At 38.4% G+C, this 16,310-nt stretch overlaps 1 protein-coding gene across 8 annotated transcripts in view; it reads right to left on the bottom strand.

Annotated features, from left to right (window-relative positions):
• The window catches only part of USP9Y (ubiquitin specific peptidase 9 Y-linked), a 211,175-nt gene that overhangs the window by 118,474 nt on the left and 76,391 nt on the right, over positions 1 to 16,310 (bottom strand). For all 8 annotated transcript variants that reach the window (XM_050777802.1, XM_050777798.1, XM_050777799.1 and 5 more), the window contains one exon: positions 15,183 to 15,287. In XM_050777802.1, the coding sequence (XP_050633759.1) occupies positions 15,183 to 15,287 (105 nt within the window). The remainder of the gene's footprint in view (positions 1 to 15,182; positions 15,288 to 16,310) is intronic.

The raw sequence follows: 16,310 nt of genomic DNA on the forward strand, positions 1-16,310 counted from the left end.
TCCACGTAGTAATTAAATATATGAAAGATCTTCAATATCAGCAGTCATTAGAATAATGTAAATTAAAACCATTAATGGGATTTCATTTCACACCTGTCAGATAAAACAAGTTTAAAAAATAGTGTCACCAGGGCAGGCACGGTGGCTCACGCCTGTAATCCCAGCACTCTGAGAGGCCGAGGTGGGTGGTCAGGAGATCGAGACTATCCTGGCTAACATGGTGAATCCCCACCACTACTAAAAAAATACAAAACTATTAGCCCGGCATGGCTGCAGGCACCTGTAGTCCCAGCTACTTGGGAGGCTGAGGCAGGAGAATGGTGTGAACCCGGGAGGCGGAGCTTGCAGTGAGCCGAGATCATGCCACCGCACTCCAGCTTGGGCGACGGAGCAAGACTCCTGTCTTAAACAAACAAACAAACAAATAAATAATAATAATAGTATCAACACCAAAATGTGGAGCAGATGTGGAGAAACTGGATTATTCATATTCATACACTATGGGTAGAAATAAATAAGGTTACAGTCATTCTGGAAAACAGTTTGGCAGTTTCTTAAAAATCTAAAAATGTCCTAAACAAAATAGAAACAAAATGCGGCAACAAATAAAAAGATTATAGATCATGACAAGTATCATTTATTCCAGTTTAAGAAGCAACATACATAAAAAAGATTATACACCAGGACAAATATAATTTATTACAAGAAGTATAAACCTGGCTGAACATAACAAAAATCAACTAATGTAATACAGGACACAAAACATGTAACATCTCCATATATGAAGACAGTTAATAAAATCCAATATCCTTTCATGATAAAAACACTCAATAAACTAAGATTTGAAGAGAACTTTCTAAACACAATAAAAGGCATTTACAAAAGCCCTCCTTTTTATATTGTATTTTATGCTGAGAAACAGAAAGCTTGCAAATTACAATCAGGAACAAGACAAAAATGACTGTTCTCACTATTATTTTTAACATTGTACTAGAAGTTCTTGTCAGGGAAATCAGGCTAGAAGGAGAAGTTATACAATTGGAAAAGAACAAGTAAAACTAACTGTATTTGCAAACAATATGATCCCATACATAGAAAAATTTAAGAATCAATTACTACAAGAAAGAAATGTAACAGGTTTCAGGATGCAAGATCAATAAACAAGATACGTGTTTCTTTACATTAGATGTTAAAAAATCCAAAATGAAATTAGGAAAACTTCCATTTATATTGACAACAAAAACAAAAAATTATTTTGGTATCACTTTAGCAAAGTTGCACTGAAAACTAAAAAAAAATATTGCTAAACAAAAGTAAAGTAGACCCAAATAAATGGAAAGACATTCCTAAATAAATGGAAAGACATTACATGTTCCTTGATTGGAAGACTAATACTGTTAAGATGGTAACACAATACAGACTGAATAAGGTTTATCACAATTCCAGCTAACGTCTTTGCAAAAATCAACAAGCTAATGCTAAAACCCATATGGAAGTTCAAGGGAACTAGAATAGACAAAACATTCTTAAAAGGTAACAGAATTGAAGAACTGCCATTTCATAATTTGTAAATGTTCTATAAAGCTGCAAATCAATGCAATTCTGGTTTAATGACAGATATATTCAATAAATGAAACAGAACATAAAGCTTGTAAATACTTCCATCTACGATTGACTTATTTTCGACAAAGATGCTCAACAATATTCCCAAAACAATCTTTTAACAAATGCTCTTTGGACAACTGAATATTCACATGAAAAAAGTAAATCTGAAACTCTTATCAGCATACTATACACGCAAAAACAATTAACTCAAAATAGAAAACAGACCTTACTAAATAATTATGATATTTAGTTAGATCAAAATACAGGAGAAAATCATTTGCAGGCTGGGCGCGGTGGCTCAAGCCTGTAATCCCAGCACTTTGGGAGGCCGAGACGGGCGGATCACGAGGTCAGGAGATCGAGACCAGCCTGGCTAACACGGTGAAACCCCGTTTCTACTAAAAAAGTACAAAAAACTAGCCGGGCGTGGTGGCAGGCGCCTGTAGTCCCAGCTACTCAGGAGGCTGAGGCAGGAGAATGGCATAGACCTGGGAGGCGGAGCTTGCAGTGAGCTGAGATCCGGCCACTGCACTCCAGCCTGGGCGACAGAGCGAGACTCCGTCTCAAAAAAAAAAAAAAAAAAAAAAAAGAAAATCATTTGCAATCTTGGATTAGGCAATAATTTCTTACATATGAAAGCAAAAAACAAGTGACAGAAATATTGTAACTTATTCTGTGAAAGTGAAAATTACTTTTTAAATTAAAAATTAATTTGTGGAAAAAAAGTAATTTTTGTCTTAAAAAGGACACAAAGTGAAAAGACAATGTACCCAGGAATAGAAGAAATGTGCAAATCATGTCTGATAAGGGACTTATATCCATAATATATAAAGGACTACTGTAACTCACAAATAAAAAAAAATGTGTAACTGATTTCTTCAAGGAAGATATCTAAATGGCCAATAGGCACAAGAAGTTGCTCAACATCATTAATCACTAAACAAATGAAAAATCAAACTAAAAATGAGTTATGAATTTAACCCCGATAGAACAGATAGAGTAAGAAAGATCAAAGGAGAAACTACAGTCTCATACACTGCTGGGAATATAACATGGTACAGCCATTGTGGACTCTGTCAAGTCCTCAGAATGTTACACAGTTATTATACGACCCAACAATTCCACACCTACGTACATATATCTCTAAGAGAACTGAGGACATACCTCCACATAGAAATCTGTACACCAATATTCATAACAACATTACTCATAATAGCTGAAGAGTGGGAAATACCTAAATGTTCATCCACAGAATAATGGATAAATGAAGTATCATCTGTACCATGGAATATTTTTCAGTAATACAAAAAACGTATGTCCCAACAAAAACTTTTACCTGAATTTTCAGAGCAGTCATTATTATTCACAATAGCCAGAAGAGGAAACAACCCAAATGAGAGTTTACTGATGAAAAGATAAAGAAAACTAGTATCCATAAAATTGAACTCAGTTCATCAACAAAATGGAAAGAGGTCTGAAACATAACATAGATGAAACTTTATTTAGTCAAAGCAGTCAGTCAAAACCAGACTCATATTTATATAAAATGTCTGGAATAGGAAAATCCGTAGAAACAAAGTTTAATGGGTGCATGACCTGACACATGATAAATGAGAAGTGACTGCTAAAATGGAGTTTTTTGTTGTTGTTGTGTGTTTGTTATGAGATGGGGTCTCACTCTGCCAAGCTGGAATGCAGTGGCGCCATCTCAGCTCACTGCAACCTCTGCCTCCCAGGTTCAAGCAATTCTCCTGCCTCAGGCTCCCGAGTAGCTGAGACTACAGGCCCATGCCACCACAACTGGCTAATTTTTTGTATTTTTAGTAGAGATGGGTTTCACTCTGTTAGCCAGGATGATCTTCATCTCCTGACCTCATGACCCACCCGCCTCGGCATCACAAAGTGGTGGGATTACAAGCGTGAGCCACCACCCGGCCCATGGAGTTTTATTCTTAGTTAATAAAATGCTCTGAAATTAGATAGTAGTGATGGCTGCAAAATTATGAGAATAGAGTACAACATAGTGAATTGTACACTTCAAAAGTGTACATTTTAGAGTTTGTGAATTACATTTTCATAAAGCTGCTGTTAAACAAATAAATATAAATTATCATTCAATTTTAGTGAGGGAGAAGGAAAGGAACATTCATTTGGGAAAAACTCAGTTTGCACAGGCACACAGATTAGCAACTTGTATATAATTAGTGAATTCCTACTTGAAAAGTTTCCTCCCCTTTTCAAGCAAATACATAGTGGAAACCTGCACAGGTAGGAGGGAGGCTTATCTAAAACAAATAGTTAAACAAAGAAGAGAAACAGCACTTTGTGTTTGTCTGGAAACATACCTGCAGTTGCATAAGATAAGGGGAGTTGCACAGACAGAAACTCGTAAGTTACTCAAACTACAACAGAGATGAGAGGAGTTTCTTACAAGAAAGCTTTTCAATTCAGCTATAACATAGCAATCTACTGAGACTCCCCTCTCTGCTGCAGAGAGCTTTTTTCTTTCCCTTATTAAAGCTTTACTCCAACCCCACCTTTGTGTCTGCATTCCTTAATTTTCTTGGATATAGGACAAAGAACCTGAGGTACTAGTTCAGACAATGAGAAACTGCTATATTAAGGTGCCTTGGTAAGACTGCAACGTATTTTGGTGTGTCGCTGGGAGGAAGGGAATTCATCAACATGGTAAGAGTAGACCTTTAACCCATTTCTGCAGCTTCCTGTCTATTCCAATCCAGCTTCCTTTTATGGAGGGCAGGAGGTCCCAGAATAACTGAAGGCTTCTGGCTGGGGCTACGCCACAGTGGTCCAAACTCCCATCACGACGTGGTGGGTTGTCAGGAAGTCAGCAGAAGGATTTCATTTTTATTCTATTGCATTTCCTTCCTTCTTTTCATGGCTATTATGTCTGTCTCTTCTTTGTATGTAATGTTGTGGCTGTTTTCACAATCTGGGCATGTAATCTTTTTGAGTGAAGTCAGCCAGTGCCTTAGTAATCAGGAATATAACTTCGAGAATAGATGTGTCTAGGATTTCCTTGAGATGGGAGGACTTCAAAATTTCAGTGGAAACTTTCACCTAGTTAAGGCTTTCTGTCCCCAGTGACAGACATTCATGATACTGTATAAGCGGGTATTTCACCCTCTCAATTTGGATTGATTCCTCCACTGGGTTGTTTCTTCCCTCCATATAAAATCCCAGCACTGTCTCATGAAATTAAACAGTATATTTATTTATGAGACAAGTTAATTTCCTTCTTCTGGGAGGCATACTATGGCAACAGCCTATTAAATCCCAAACCTCTCTCACTTCTGCTGAGAAAATGGAGTCAGAGCATTTAATAAACTATTCAAACCCTGCAGTGAGGTGGGAAGTTAAAGAAAGAAAAATAAAATTAAAAAGGAGAAAAACAAGCTTTTGGTATTAGGTTGCCTCATCCTGAAGGCAGTAACAGGCAAAGCCCAGACCCAGGCAAAGTCTTGATAACATTATCTAAGAAGCCAGGGCCCAAAGGAATGTGCTCTGGAGACTCTCCCAGCAATCTCTTAACATAAGGATAAGAAAAACAAACTTTCCTCTCTCTTTAGTATAAGTAAACTTCCCCTTCGAACCCCAACCCACTCCATGTGATTGTACCTTGCTCTGAAAGTTTTATGAAGTTATAGATTCCTGTTTTCTGTAACCAGTAACTTCAAGTATTCTGTTTTTTTAATCTGAGCAGCACAGTGAAGGTCATAAGACACGCCTGAGCAGGAATGGGCCGCACAGCAAGAGTCACACATAAGCCTGAGTTATGAACCTGTCACAAATTATTAACTAACTTTGTTCTGCCTCCGTACACTAGCTTTCATGCCACTATGCTTCATGCCACCATCAGCTTGTTGCAAACTACCCACCCCTTTACAAAAGTGTGTGTATAAGCCAAGCCCTGTCCTTGTTCTAGGCCCAGTCTTCGGATGTTAATCCACTGTATCTGAGCCTACTCAATAAAATCCTCCTCTTCCACCTAACGATCTCTCCAGTCTCCTGATTCTTGCAACAGCAGGACCACCTAGGGGGATGGGATTTTTTTTCCCTCCTCCATGTGGAGCCTTGTGGTCCCCTTGTCTAAAACCTCTAGTTCCCCAATTCCTCTCCCTCTTACATTCCTTTATTAGGGACTAGGCTCCATTCCCCATGCCTGTAATCCCAGCTACTCGGGAGGCTGCACCTGCACATAGAATTGCTTGAACCCACGAGGTGGAGGTTGAAGTGAGCTGAGATTGCACCACTGCACTTCAGCCTGGGAGAAAACAACAAAACTCTGTCTCAAAAAAAAAAAAAGTCAATCAGTTCCATTCTCTGGGGTTTCAATATTTCATGAGGGCCATAGTAAGGGAAGCCAGAGATAATATTAAAACACTCCCTACAGGCTAGGCGCAGTGGTTCAGGTCTGTAACCCTAGCACTTTAGAAGGCCAAGGCAGGTGGATCACCTGAGGTCAGAAGTTCAAGCCTGGTCAACATGGTGAAACCCCATCTCCACTAAAATACTAAAATTAGCTGGGCATGATGGCAGATGCCTGTAATTCCAGCTACTCAGGAGGCTGAGATGGGAGAATCGCTTGAACCTGGGAGACAGTGGTTGCAGTGAGGTAAGATTGCGCCACTGCACTCCAGCCTGGGTGGCTGAGCGAGGCTCCATCTCAAAAAAAAAAAAAAAGAAAAAAGAAAAAAGAAAAAACACCACTCCCTCCATTAAGGGGCCTTGCTGAAATGCACCAAATGCATTTCTTAGGTAGTATCTCATGAGACCCATCCATCAAGGAGTCACACAGACCACGTAAGTCTAGGAGGTCAAAGGGTAATCACCGGCACAGCACTAAGGCCACATGGGTGAGCATGACTAACCCCACTGCTTTGCTCCTCTGGTACCATGGTTTGGGGGTGGCACATTCAATATGGTGCTGGTACACAGTAACCAAGGAGGCAAAACAGTTGATGGTGGGTTGGGGTGCTGCTCTCACTGTCTTCCTCTCCACTCTGGGTCACTGAAAAGAAAGACTGAGGGATGCCTCTTGTCTCTTTTCTAGATATATAACACCCCATCCTCAAGCCTGCAATCCCCTTGAACGAGAACTGGATCTCCTTTAATCCTCAGACCCTGAAGTACACTCTGGGAAAGTCCCACTTTCACTCACGTATAAAGGCCTTCCAGGACGTAAGCCGAGTATTTAAACACTCCTCGAAGGATGTTCCAGGGAAGACAAAGTTATGAGAAAAGTAGCAGTGACCTTAAAGGACTCTAAATGGGACTATGATGATAGCATCAGAAAATGGAGATGGAAACTTTCACAAATGTGTATACTGAAGGACTTGCAGGGGATTAGAGCCAAACCTATTAACTACTCCAAGGTTTCCACGATAGATCAAAAACTAGATAAAGTCCTTTCAGCCTTTTTGGAAAGAATGAGAGAAGCTCTAGTGAAACACACCTCCTTCTCTCTCCTCTGCTGGTTTATTACTCAGGCAGCTCCTAATACGGGAAGGAAATTAACGAAACAGACGCTGTTGAAAAATCTAATTTTTCTCACCCGCAAGTTAAAACTTTGCAGTGTATAAATGACCCTCTCCTCTGTGCCCCAATTAAGGAAGTCTCAGGAAGGCACTGAGGCTATCCTCAATCTCTTAGCTGAAAGGGTCTCCAAATCTAACACTCAGCTCTGTCAGACTTCAGTAAAGTCACTAGGTCTACTCTTTTCAGAAGCGACCAGAGAACCAGGTGAGGAAAAGATTGAGTCTATTTCCTTTACTGTTAATACTAGGTATTACCGGATTTTGTAGACTGTGAATACCTGAGTACAGGGAAATGGCTCTCCCTTATACTACCTCTTAAGAGAAACTCAAACAGTTAAAACTCACCCCCACAATTCGGGACACTGAGGCTCAAAAAGCCTTTAACCAGCTAAAATAAGCCTTACTTAAAACACCAGCCCTCAGTCTTCCCATAGGGAAAGCATCCAGTCTCTATGTATTAGGAAAGAAAGGAATGGCTCTAGAATTTTTAACTAAGGCTTAAGGTCTGGCTCAACAGCCTGTGGGTTACATAAGGAACTTAACTTGTTGGCTAAAGGATGGTCAGCCCACCTGCAACAGAATTAGAATTACCACCTGTAATTAGAGGTAGTAAGTCCTTCTAATCTGTCTTTGTCTTCCAGCTATGCTTATTTACTAGGCACAGGAAACTGTACTCCTAGCCCTGCTCTTAAAAGTGCTCCACCCTAAGCTGTTGGATCTTCTTCTGTGTAGTCATGTATGTGATATGTACGTGATGTCTATAAAAAGAGCTCTAATTAAATAACCTAAATAAATAAGCACTTAGGTCAAATATTTTTAAGGAAAAAGCAAAAGCTGTGGTACCTTTCAGTTCACGTGACTTACATCTTTAAAAATAAAAAGTCTTGGCTGGCACTGTGGCTCACGCCTGTAATCCCAGCACTTTGGGAGGCTGAGATGGGCAGATCATGAGGTCAGGAGATCAAGACCATCCTGGCTAACATGGTGAAACCTTGTCTCTACTAAAAATACAAAAACTTAGCCAGGTGTGGTGGCATGTGCCTGTAGTCCCAGCTACTGGGGAGGCTGAGGCAGGAGAATGGCATGAACCCGGAAGGTGGAGCTTGCAGTGGGCCAAGATCACGCCACTAGACTCCAGCCTAGCTGACAGAACGACACTTGGTCTCAAAGAAAAAAAACAAAATTCCTAAGAGTTACCATTTTGACATCCAATTGAAACTACTGGAAATAGATTTACATGCAAGGTATATAAAAACAGTAAAATGTGTTTTTAGTAAAAGATTTTAAGAAGGCAAGGAAATGTACATTGTGCCTAAGAATAAAGGACTTAGATTAGATAAACTAGAAGGTTTAAGCAAATTGAAAAAGACTGCAAAAATTAATCTTACAAAGGAAACTATGTATATGAACATATTAACTAAATTAAAAAGGGTATTTATGTTTTTTCCCTGTAAATTAAACATTGAAATAAAAGCACAACAAGGTTTTCTTAAGATCCCAATCTGTTCTTTAGCAAAACTTGTAAAGTGTTATAAAAGGTTTGAGAAAATTTCACCTCATGGTCAAACTGGTTAAAATGGAATAGGATTGCCTGTGAGGTTTCATTAAAAATTGAGGCAAACATTAATAGTAAACTAATGCAAGGGTGTAATTTTAACTTTCTCTCTTCAATAGGATTTCTATGTAATAATAAAGGCTGATGGGATATCCAAGGTTGTAGTCCCCAAATATGTGCTGTTAATTGCAATTAAGGTTGTGAGTTATTGTAAGCCATGGAAATAATCACATTTGTCAATCATGTTCTTGACTATAATCACCTTGGACATTTTGTCTTTACAGGCAATTGTTGTCTTGTTTGAATCTCATTCAAAAAAATAGTTTATAATCAGCTGTGGAACTTTAACAGGTGCTCTCAAATGCAGGTTTCTGATAACAGAAAAATGTACAGGACTCATGAAACGCCGAAATGTTTACAAATATCAAGTAGAAGCAGAGTTAACACAACAGACTGAACTAACAGAGAACTAAAGCAATCTTTTTGGTTTATGATTGGAACATTGCTGATCCTTATTTTTGTTTTTCAGAGTCAAGGAAACTTGTCTTGAGCTAGCTACAGCCTTTAACAACCAAGTAAGGTATACTCTTGTGAACAAGGTTTACAGCATATTTGTTTTTTTCTGCCTAGTTCCTTTAAAATTCAGAAAGTTGTTTTAAGTATTCTTGACTCACAATATGGTTGTCTGCATCAGTGCAGTAAGAATCCATTTTATTTTGAACAGGACACAATTGGAAAAACTGGTTGTTTTACCAAGGCTTTGACTGGAGAGTGTGTTTCCGTTGAAGGAGTCAGTCTTGACTTACAGAGCCAATAAAAGCCCTTTGGGAAAAGTGGTCTCACACCTTGTCTACACAGTCTCCATACAAGCTTCCTAATTTGCAGTAACGAATTTACTTTCTCACAGCCCTAGGAACACCATGCTCTTGGAACCTCAAGAAAAGAGAAGTTTACCTAACTCACAGGTATCTGAGGGTACAAACCCATGGCTGGACTCAGCTTCAAAGTCCCATCCGAGATTCCTTGTGGACGAAAGTTCCATCAAAGCCTATCTAAAAGGCCTGTGTACAAATAATTATTCTTCCTGCATTTTATGCAAATATCAGACCAACTTTAATTTTGCAAACAACACAGTCCTATTTGTTTTTAACAGAAATAAGGACGGAAAGAGGGTAATTATGTTCCAAACTTAACACATATCTGTCATTGACTTCTAGTGCATTAGTTGTTTTTATGTTCTTGCCTACATTTTAAACTAATGCTGCTTATTCCTGTACAGTAACCAGTCATCTCTGGCTGCAGCTCCGTGAAAACAGAAAGGGATATGTAATGTAAAAATCTGGAACAATTTTCTAGAATTCAGGGCAATTATCCTAAAAATGCTGCCAGGTAACCTATAACCCAAAAGTTTCCTTTCTGAGAAAATAAGACCAAGGAAGCGCTGCAAAGCCAAGCCCCATGCACCTAAAATCTTAACAGGCATACTTACAGCTACCAGTTATTAGGGCATGTCAAAAGCCTCGCGATTTTAAAACTGTCTTTCCCCACTCCTTGTCTCATTTTAACACATGTCCACTAGTAATCCAAATTGTTTCATTTCACTTAGAGCCAACCAAGCTCCAAATGGTAATGCAAATGGAACCAGGCATAAACACTCCTTTCATCTGAGTCCCTTAAACCATCTCCTTGAGGAATCCTAGCTCTGTTCCCCATACAATGCCTGTCTCCAGCAGGAATTAACCAGAAAGATCAATGCCCAATCTTCCTAACAGCAGTTAGGGTTTCCACTCCTGAAGCAGGGAATGAGGGAAAAGCAAAGGAAAAATCAGTTTGTAAAAACTTAGGCTGCACCTGCACATACATCAGCAACTTTGTATAATTAGCCAGCTCCCAGGAAAAACGTTTTCAGGCATATAAACAGTGAGATCTTACAGAAGGAGGTCAGGAGCTTATCTAAAACAAACCCTAAGTTATACAAAGAAGAGAAGTGGCACTTTGTGCTTGCCTAGAGACATACCCACAACTGCTTAAGATACGAGGAGTTGCACAGACATCTTTACTGATAACAGAAGTTATTTAAACTGCTACGGAGATGAGAAGAGTTTCTTATAAAAGCTGTTAAATTCAGCTATTACCCAGCAAGCCACTTGGACTCCTCTCTACTGCAGAGAGCTTTTTCCTTTCACTTATTAAATTTTCACTCCAATCCCACCTTTGTGTCCACATTCCTTAATTTTCTTGGACACAGGACAAAGAACCTGGGGTACTGATACAGGCAATGAGAAACTGCTACATTAAGGTGTATTGGTGAGACATTCCACATTTCATCTCACCTAGAGAAATAAGTATTACATCAAAACACACACACACACAAAAACAAAACAAAAATAAGCCAAAAACCCTGCCTACCAGCGTTCACAGCAGTTTATAATAGCCCCAACCTGAAACACTACAGACATCCATTCATGGTGAGTAGTTCATACCGAGTACTACTCGTCAATAAAAGAAACAAATGTCAGATACAGTATAACTAATGTGAAGATCTGAAATCCAAATGCTCCAAAATCTGAAACTTTCTGCATGGTGACATGATGTGCAAAGGATATGCTCCTTAAAACATTCTGGGCCGGGCATGGTGGCTCAGCTGTAATCCCAACACTTTTGGAGGTTGAGGCAGGCAGATAACAAGGTCAGCAGATCAAGACCATCCTGGCTAACACGGTGAAACCCTGTCTGTACTAAAAAAATCCAAAAAAGTTATCCAGGCATGGTGGCAGGCACCTGTAGTCCCAGCTACTCGGGAGGCTGAGGCAGAAGAATAGTGTGAATTCGGGAGGCTGTGCTTGCAGTGAGCTGAGACTGTGCCATTGCCCTCCAGCCTGGGTGACAGAGTGAGACTCCATCTCAAAAACAACAACAACAACGAAAAAAAAATTCTGGATTTTAGATTTTTAATGTAGAGATGCTCAAGTAGTCAGTATGAGGCAAATGCTCCAAAAAAAAAAATCCACAATGCTTCTGGTACTAAGCATTTCAGATAAGGGATACTCAACCTGATATATATCATTCTAGTAAGCCTGCAAATAATTAAATGGAATGAAAAAAACTAATCTAAAAGGATATATTGTGTTCAATTCCCGTGAGTACACGTTTAAAGTAAAACCAAAAGCAAAAGACCTTTAGAAATTGAACGGACTGGCAGTCCGGTTAGTTGCCAGGGGTTAAGGAGGAAGTCGGGGCAGAAGGCAAGTGGGTGTTGCAATAAAGGGGCACCATGAGGAATCCTTGTGGTGATACAGATGTTCAGTATCTTGATGGAAACAATGTCAAAATCTTGGTAGTGATCCAAATCTTGGTTGCAGTGATTTTTAAAGATGTTAACACTAGGAGTAACAGGTTAAAGAACGTGGGATTTTCTGCACTACTTCCTAACATGGTACATGAATCTACAATCATCTCAGTATAAAAAATTTATTAAAGTAAAACAGTGTTCTAAATGTCCAGCAATTCAGAGGAAGCTGTATGTAGTATTTTATTAGTCAGTAGTTACTAGCAAGAGCTGAGCTTCTAGGTTAGATGGGGACTTGGAGAACTTTCGTGTCTAGCTAAACCATTGTAAATGCACCAAACAGCACTCTGTGTCTAGCTAAAGAACTGTAAACACACCAGTCAGCACTATGTAAAATGGACCAATCAGAGCTCTGTAAAATGGACCAATCAGCAGGATGTGGGCCAGGCCCAATACGGGAATAAAACCTGGCCACCCAAGCCAGCAGCGGCAACACACTCAGGTCGCCTTCCATGCTGTGGAAGCTTTGTTCTTTTGCTCTTCACAGTAACTCTTGTTGCTGTTCACTCTTTGGGTCTGCACTACTTTTATGAGCTGTAACACCACAAGGGTCTGCGGCTTCATTCTTGAAGTCAGTGAGACCAAGAACACACTGGAAGGAATAAATTCCAACCACACTAGAACTAAAGAACTGAAATCCACTTAAATATCCAATAATAGGAGAAAGGACTACATCACCTTAAGCTAGTAACTATACAATAATTTAAAATGATAAATACAGAATTTCTTAGGAAGACAACTGTAACACTTGCTTTTAATTCCCTCTGGTGTCCACAAAATTCCCATTGAAATAATAAAAGGAATACAGAAACTGCTAACAAAATAGCAAACAATTAATATTATTACAAGAACAAAAATAATGAGACAACTATAGAATCAAAGAGGAGTGATTACAATAAAACTATACAGTGAGGAATGTAGTTGGATGCTGATTCAAACAAACTGTTAATAAAACCTATGAGAAACTATTTGTGATATGGTTTGGACAATAAGCATTTAGATACACAAAAACTCTTAGGAAACAAATTAGGACAATTACTGGACAGGAAAAATAGGCATATTCTAAGAAGGAAGTAAGGACAGCTCAAACACATGTAAAATTTTTCAATCTCAATATCTAGAAATATTAAAATTAATGACCACAAAGAGAATCTCATAACCACAAGACTTTCAAAAATTAAAAATTATGCCAAAAATAAAATGTTGGCAAGCACTGAAAATTAGTACCAACATCTCAGAAGACAAAGGCTTACTTAGAATTCAAATCTTTATCACCTAGAGTTTGACCAAGCACATCAACTATAGGTAACTGCGAAGAAAGATAAACTTCGAATCATCCAGCTGCAACCTACAAAGAATTGATAATTGGCGTATACTCATTGCCTCCTTAAAAGCACCTTAACAAAGACCTTTCAAGACACACTGGCATGCTGTGTAAGAACTGCCAGGTTTATCAACACCTCAAAAAAGCAATGCTTGTCATTGAATAACAGACACTTCTGATAAACAACAGATAAGCCAAAGAGCAATACAGAAATGACAGGGTTTTTTTTCTTTTGAGATAGTCTCCCTCTGTTACTCCTTCTTTTGAGGCAGTGGTGTGATCTTGGCTCACTGCAACCTCTGCCCCCCAGGTCCAAGAGATTCTCCAGAGTAGCTGGGATTGTAGGCATGCACCACCACAACTAGCTAATTTTTTGTATTTTTAGTAGAGATGTGGTTTCATCATGTTGGCCAAGCTGGTCTTGAACTCCTGACCTCATGTGAGCCACGCTCCTCAGTCTCCTAAAGTGCTGGGGTTACAGGTTGTGAGACACCGTGCCCAGTCAGATAATATATTTTTTATTTCAATTATATTAAGGTCATCTTGAGAATTTATGAATTAAAAAGGAGAGGGAGGAAAAAAAAGAGAGAAACTGACCAGATCCTCCATCTATCATTATGGCTGTCTTGGTGCATCACTGTTTCAGAAATTATCTCAGAACTAAAAGCAATAGGAAATTAAGAGTATCAAATGTAACTTCTCAATATTGATGTCCTTGCCTACCTTTGATATACTTCCAACAGATTAAAACATATAGTCATCTCAAACAAATTCTTATTATGCTGACATGACTGATTAAAAGTCTCCTAGTCCCTTTACATGGTAATTCTGATTTAACACATCTGGGATGTTAAGTCAGAATTCAAAGTGTAATGCTTGTGAAACTATTATCCAGGTCACTTCTGACTTCCTGTATATAATTTTATTCCTTTTCTCTACCTTCTCCATAAAGGCAAGATCGATCTATGTGCTAAATTGTTACAGTGTGTTAATTTTCATTGTCACGAAGTGTTCCATATAAGAGGAGTACACAGTTTACTTATCATTCACAATATATCGACATTTGTTTTCTTCAGTTTGAGACTAATAAAACAATCCTGCTAAGATACTGTTGAACACATTCCTTAGTAAATATATTCATGAGTTTCTCTAGGGCATATATTCAGAAATAGAATAGTTAGGTGACAGAATGTAAGAATCCACATTTTAAAAGAACAATGCTAATCTATTCTCTGTTGTAATTAGCAACTAAAGCTCCCACCAAAAATCTAATTACTATTTTACTGAAATATTTATTCATGAATAATGACATACGGATTTATATTCTTCATTTATAAATTCACCAACTTTAAAAACCAGCTAGACCATAGTGCTAAAATGCCTTTAAACGTAACATTATGATATCAGAAACCTCTTGCTTTTTGAATTTCATTTCTATATGCCATATACATAACTCCAAAGAACCAGAATGTCTTATGCCTTATTTTCCAATTATTCTCTGCATTTCTACAGGTTATTTTAACCAAAATCAAAATGAAAACTACCAGTGGAAATGAATTCAAAGAAATAATCAAAGTGAAAAAACATTAAGATTCTGCATTTGTGATGAAAACTATTATAAAAAATTATTGTTAAGCTCTGATTGGAAGAAACAACAATGATCAATTCTTTTTCATCAGAGATTCTTCGATGAAAATGTTAGTTAAGCACACTAGCTATAAGCAAAAGCAATCTAACTAATTAACTTTACTTACAATTAACTGGCAATACTTTACTATTTCAAGCTACTACCTTAAAGCAATCAAAAAGATGATCAAGTTGTCCAGGAGAAAAATCCCAAGCCAACTTTGCTAGCAGATCATGTACATTCTTCACAATGGCTTCATGTTTTCCTGCCTGTTGAAAAAACAAAAATAGAATAAATAAATGCAGACAAAAAAATTATAGCATACTTACATTTTAATAACAAAAAAATAGTTGTACTATAACAATCTCCATTACTTAATAAACACTCCTACTTCATTTGAGGTAATAACGGAATTCTTAATATTTGAAATGCTTTAGAACCTCATTTAATACTTGACAACTCAGTTTTTTAGGGAACAAATAGTAAACTTTGGAAGTTAATATGAAAACTTACTAGAAGGCATTTACAAATAAAACTAAGAGAAAAAGAAATCAAAATATTGGATTGTTTCAAAACTCAAAGCTTAAGGGGTCAATAAAGGCAAGAGTATTCTGTTGTTTCTCTTTAAAAAAAAGGCAAAAAACAAGCTTTATGAGCTAGTGCCTAGCAATACTCCCCAAGTGACCCAGGAGTAGAAACCTACTATTAAGATAATGTAAAAACATATGCATTAGTATCTCTGAAACCAGGGTTTTTATTATGAAAAGTCACAATCTGGGCCGGGCGCAGTGGCTCAAGCCTGTAATCCCAGCACTTTGAGAGGCCGAGACGGGTGGATCACGAGGCCAGGAGATCGAGACCATCCTGGCTAATACGGTGAAACCCCATCTCTACAAAAAACTAGCCGAGTGAGGTGGCGGGCGCCTGTAGTTCCAGCTACTCGGGAGGCTGAGGCAGAAGAATGGCATGAACCTGGGAGGCGGAGCTTGCAGTGAGCTGAGATCCAGCCAATGCACTCCAGCCTGGGCGACAGAGCAGAGCGAAACTCCGTCTCAAAAAAAAAAAAAAAGGAAAGTCACAATCTTCTATAATAATCGTATGTTTTTTAAAGTCACAGTAATGGAACTCTTGTGATATTTGTTTCTTCTATGCATTACTTAGGTGAAAGCCTCCAAATATAGATTATTTATACTCTTTCAATAATTGTTCCTTTAATGACAATTATTTTGCTCTATTTTGTTCGTTTAAAACCATCTATGGCCGAGTGCAGTGGCTCACGCCTACAATCCCAG

Source organism: Macaca thibetana, chromosome Y (assembly GCF_024542745.1).
Source record: "Macaca thibetana thibetana isolate TM-01 chromosome Y, ASM2454274v1, whole genome shotgun sequence".
NCBI lineage: Eukaryota > Metazoa > Chordata > Mammalia > Primates > Cercopithecidae > Macaca > Macaca thibetana.